Here is a 6,010-nt window from a genome sequence, read left to right as displayed (position 1 = left end):
AAGCCGCTCCCTCTAGAACTGTAACCCTCCTCCTCCTCACTTACATGACAACTAATCACTATAAATTTGACTGACTGACTTTTTTTCTGCCTCTCCCTAGCCCCCAACTGCAGGAGGCCAAGGACTTTGTTTTGCTCACTGCTATATCCCCAATACCTACAAAAATGCCAGGCAGATCTCAACAAATATGTACTGAATGAAAAAATGAATAAATGAATTCTCTTCTTTACAGGATCTTCTCCATGCCAGCCACACCAGGCATCAGAGACAAACTGAGGAAAAAGAAAATTTTGATAGAATTGAATTACATATAGCTGATAAAGCATGGATAGAGAGGTTGATGGCTTTAATTTGAAGACTCTTTCACATTCGTTTTCTGATCAACAAAGGACAAGGAAGGAGTCTGAAACAATCTGAAAATGTTTTTCAAAAATATTTTAGAAATTTTATTTTTATAAAATGTTTTAAATTCATGTATTAAAATGTATACCAACACACAAAAAAATCATGTAAGCTGTATCATAAATACAAAACTAACAGTTTTCAAAACATACAAGACACATCCAATGTAAAAAAAAAATCTTATATATACAAAATGCAATGTATTTCTAATACAAAAAAAAATAAAGGGGGAAATGCTTGAAAAATGCTCATCCAAAAGTACAAAACAAAACCCTCCCCTTGACTGGCCACTTAAGCTGCTATGAAAGGCGTTTCTTCTTCCCTTATGTTACCTGGTCTTTCTTCTCATTTTTCTTTTTAATTTATTTGTAAGATAAGAGCCAATCAAGGTGTTTTAAAAGCTGATGTTTGTTGTTATACTTTTACAGTCAAGTGACTTTTAATTCCGAAAGTTAATACTTTACACTCTGAGCCATAAATGAGTTCCTAAAACATTGTATACAAATCAAATTATGATTTGGGTACTCTAAGCAGAACATATTATTTATAGAAATTTCTTTTTATAGAATTAAGATTTTCATGTCACATTTGCTTAAATCACAGTAAGCCCCTAAATTAATTCCTCAACCCACCATAAAACAAAAAAAAACAAAAAAACCTCCTTAACAATGTAAAATATTTTATTCACTCTCTTTATGGTTCCCTCAAATGCTAAATAAGAACATCTAATCTAAAATACGTCTGGAGGGGTCTGTTCCCTCCCTACCTACCCCACATCTACTAATATGCACCAACAATAGAAACCGGCTCAGTGCTTACCTACTGTTAATGCTAATACTCATCTGATTTAGTTCTTGTTGCAGCAACAAAAAATTTTGAATTTTGGTTGTATTTTTATGTAAGAACCATATCTATTACTAATTTATCACCATTTCCCTTAAAAAATATATTTCAGGGAAAAAGTTTAGATTTAAGCTACAATTAAAGTTCCTAATCAGGAAATCAAAAAAGCTAGTTACTGATGTTGATATGCTTTTTCCCTGTCAAAACTATCTTTCCTGATTAAACTTAGAGGGAGGGAGGGAAGGAGGAAGGAGGGAGAGAAGGGGAAGGAAAACAGACTGGCTGGAAGGTTAAAGGTGACATCTTGCAGTCACAATGACTCTTCCAGTATTGTGTAGAAAACCACAGAGAATTCTCTTGAAATTCACTAAGAGAATGGCACTGGCAATGCCGTTCATCTAAAAGTAAATGGAATTAGAAGAAAATTATTTTTTACTATTTTCTGTATCTTGGAAAAATTCTGTTGTTAAAAATTATGATTAAAATTGGCTCCTCCCCAATTATTCAGATTTACTAACATTTAACTGTGGAGCAATTACTTTTAAAAAAAGAGAGAAAAGTGAGGATTAAGAAAGGTTAAGTTCAGTCAAATAGGAAGTCTGGTATGTAAAAAAAACAGAGAAAGCAGGAGAGTGCCCAGTTCAGAGACTGACAGCTAGAGTCCAGGTCCAGCCCGGGGCTGCCATCAGCTAATGAGAAAAGGTAGACCAACAAAATCTACTCACTGCAACACATGTAACTTTTGCTTCACAGAGAGTACTTTTGAAATCTAAGACTCACTTATCAAGTGAATTAAAGGAAATTTTGCAAACTGTGCACCTAGACACAATATTTTTAAAGCAAATTTAAGGGGTGCAAATAAGTTCTGAGATTATATTTGGGAGAACTATACCCCCTTGGGATAAATGTGGTTCAGAAATCAAGCCACTACTACCCTGAGGAACAGCCTGCATAATAATAATATTATTTAAATATACATTTCCTTCAAATTATTCTCATTAATTATGTCAACCAATTTGAATGCATCAAGGGAGAATTTTACCAGTGGTATAACAAGGTACATATTTACATTTTCATTTGTATCTTAAGGACAAACTGTTAAAAATGATATGATTATGAAAAATAAGATTAAAGGTGTGTTCATTTGGGAAAAGCTACATTAATATTATTCATCCAACCACAAACACTTTTGTAATGAATGCAGTACTGCAAAACAATTCACAGCTTTATAAAAAGTTGAAATACAGTTTCATTAGGATTTTTTTTCCAATTCAAAATTAAGAGTTCAACTTACATTGCTGCTTAACTACTTTACTCTAAAATCTTTAAAATATATAAAATACCAAGATTATCAACAGTCACATATGTTTTGAAGTCAGGGGACACATGTATTTTCTTAAGATTGGTTCCATTTGTGTAGAAGGTCTGTGAGGATTCCCCAGTGACAACATTCCACCACTGTTCAGAGAAAAATAAAATTCTTATTAGGTTGGTAATTATAGTGTGAGACAATCTGCAGTGCCAACTGGATCCTTCACCCCATCACCTCCCCACTCCCAAACTAAAGCAAACACCAGAAAGGATGTCTAAGGTTTAACGCTGAATATAGTATTATCAACCCAGTCCACCCTTCCTGATTAACCCTGGTGACTGCCTCACAGCTACCCTACACCTAACCCCACTGTAAAGCATGCTGGAGAAACATGCAGCCTACTCAGAGCTGCAGACAGAAGGCTACACAAAGCCCACATGGCCATGGCTGGACTGAATTCTCCTGTCTGCATATCCTTCTCAGTAGAATGGAAAGAATGACCCTCTCTTCTCTAAAAATGCCCCTTTGCAGACATGGACAGGAATTTTGGCAGATATCAAGACTACTGATAATATGGGCTGCAGGATAGAATGTTCTCTCTACTGAATCTTCCCTTTTACCAGGAGTGATTCAAGAGCCCATGACCAAGTTTTTTATTTAAAAGTCTACACATTTATTTGCTAAATAAATACTGAACATCTCAAATGTAGCAGGTGTTCTGGCCAAGTCCTTCCTTTCTCTTCCCAATTACTGAATTCGCTAAGATTATAACAATATTTATATTCCTTTACTAAATGGAGATCATGAAGCATACCTACGTATCTCACAACTAAGATGAGGGCAAAAGAGACCATGTACATGAACACCTTTTGCAAAGGCCTCGGGTACATCAAGATTCTGAGTATTATGAATGCTATGATCACTTCTGTGTCCGTGTCAATGCCTAGCATTCTGCCTTGCTCGTGTGACTGGGTCAACTATTCATGTTCACTATTAGTAATGGTAACTGGTAAAAGTATACTTTGTGGACTTAAGTAAACCTCAATGAAGCAACATGTACTAACTTGAAATTTTCCAGGACTAACAATTTTGCTTTATAAAATAGCAGCGTAATCAAGACTGCAGAGGACAGTCGCTAGAGGCAAATCGTAGAGGTAGTAAGGCCCTTAGAGATCACCTAGTCCAACTGCCTCACTTTACAAGTAAGGAAACCAGGGTTGAGAGAGAAGGCCTTGTCACTGTGGACGACACTGCTAGCAGGTGGCAGAGGTGGAAGAGTTATCCGGCTTCCAAACCTAGCGCACCCACTGCCTTTCCCTCTATTAAAACAGACCGCTCGACTTGGAAATTCTACCCCAGCCACTAATGCAAATATGGACTAAAAGACAATGATATTAAACAGGACTTATGCAGGGGACTTCTGGGCAGTGAAACTACTCTGTATAATACTACAATGGTGGACACGTCGTTATACATTTGTCAAAATTCACAGACTGTACAACACCAAGAATGAACCCTAATAGAAATTATGGACTTTGGGTGATAATGACATGTCAATGAACATTCATCAGCTGTAACAAATGTACCCTCTGGTGGGGGAGGTTGACAGTGGGGGAAACTTGCACATGGGGAAGGGGTGGGTATCGGGGAACTCTGTACCTTCTGCTCAATTTTGCTGAAAAACTAAATCTGCTCTAAGGAATAAAGTAAATTAAAAAAAAAAATAGCAGGGATATTTTGGGAAGGAGGGATAAATTGGGAATTTGGGATTAACAGATACAAACTACTATATATAAAACAGATAAACAACAAGGACCTACTGTATAGCCCAGGGAACTATATTCAACATCTTGTAATAACCTATAATGGAAAAGAATCTGAAAAAGAATATATATATATAATATTATTATATAATATATATTATATTATTATATATTATAATATATATTATATATATTATATTTTATATATATTATGTTATAGTAGATTATATATTATATATTATATATATTATAAAATGTATTATAATCTATATTATATATATATATCTGAGTCACTTTGCTGTACAACTGAAACACTGTAAATCAACTGTACTTCAATTTTTAAAAGACAGCTAACATTTACTCAGGGTACACTATGTGCCACCATGTATAAGTACTTTACTTATATTAACTCCTTTAACCCTCCCAACCCTATGAGGTAGGTGTTAATATTACACCCATTTTACAGATGAGAAAGTCGAGGCTAAATCACCTTGTGCAAGATTACAAAGCTACTGAGTGGCAGATCCAGGCTTTGAATTCAGGTAGTCTGCCCCAAGTCTCACACTCCTGACCTTTATATTCTGTTTGCCTCTACGTAATGGAAAACCTGAGTTTATCATCATGTATTTCATATTTCAAATCAGCCTTTCACCTCATGAGTATGAATTAATGTGGATTTCTTGTAATTCTAACACTATGTACTCTGTGGCATAACACAAGTAAATTACATTATTTTTAACTTATAAATAGGAATAATTTTGAACGTTAAGAGCTTTTTAGCTACTGGATACCTACTTTATCTTACTGACATTCAATTCATACAGCTTGGATTATAAAGTAAACAGACTCAAAAGGCCTATTTTCTTGGACATTACAGCAGCTGTTCCTTTTTAGTTTTAATTTGCTCTGTGCTCTTAGACAGTCTCAAGAACATGCTGGGTAGATGCAGGCTGGGCTGTATCACAACCAGTTTAACCATGCTAGTAATCAAGCAAGAAGGAAGAACAGCCTGATTGCCACTGAAATATACAGACTGAATATACAGGCTATATAGGCTCTTTCACCCTGAAGACATAACTTCTACAGTACAGACATCAATTCTGCTGTTTATTTCAAGGTTCTCCAGGAACTCTGGAAATCTAGGTCACTGATCTCTATCATATCTTGTAAGCCAGACTCACAATCATGTGATAGCCTTCTACGGTACCCAGAGCATCAAAAGACATGGTCTCTAGAAGCTCAGTGTCAAAGCTGAGCAGTTAAGTTTTTCAGCAGTTAATACAGCTGAAGACTCCCAGCTTCCAACACAAAGACAGCAATGTCACTCCTCTAAGCATCATCCTCAGAACAGACTAAGAGTGCAGTTTCTCTCTACACTAAAGGAGGAAAAGTGGTGATAGTCTCACGATCCCCTAATAACTAAATACAGGTGTACCTTTATTTAGGTAGAGGTTAATGCAACATCTTGTAAGCAGTATTGTAGTTTCTATGTAAACTTGTAAGGGAATCATAACATACATCCTCTCATAGAGCTAAAAATTGCCCTCTGACTTATCTTTTTTATAAGCTAGATTTTTACATTAAATAAAATTGCATCTACATAGGTCCCATATAACCAAAAACTTCAATTCAGTCATTCAAATATTTTTGAACATCTATACTGTATTAGACAATTAATCAGAATCATCTC

General features: G+C 35.4%; 1 protein-coding gene across 9 annotated transcripts in view; it reads right to left on the bottom strand.

The window, feature by feature from the left end:
- Window positions 1-427: 427 nt before the first annotated feature.
- The window catches only part of APAF1 (apoptotic peptidase activating factor 1), a 119,488-nt gene continuing 113,905 nt past the window's right edge, over window positions 428-6,010 (bottom strand). For all 9 annotated transcript variants that reach the window (XM_067009938.1, XM_067009935.1, XM_067009942.1 and 6 more), the window contains one exon: window positions 428-2,703. In XM_067009938.1, coding sequence (XP_066866039.1) covers window positions 2,557-2,703 — 147 coding nt within the window. In that variant the 3' untranslated portion in view covers window positions 428-2,556. The remainder of the gene's footprint in view (window positions 2,704-6,010) is intronic.

This window comes from Kogia breviceps, chromosome 12 (genome assembly GCF_026419965.1).
Source record: "Kogia breviceps isolate mKogBre1 chromosome 12, mKogBre1 haplotype 1, whole genome shotgun sequence".
In the NCBI taxonomy this organism is placed as follows: domain Eukaryota; kingdom Metazoa; phylum Chordata; class Mammalia; order Artiodactyla; family Physeteridae; genus Kogia; species Kogia breviceps.
Note: the sequence above shows the minus strand (reverse complement) of the source record. Positions and strands in the feature narration are given on the sequence as shown.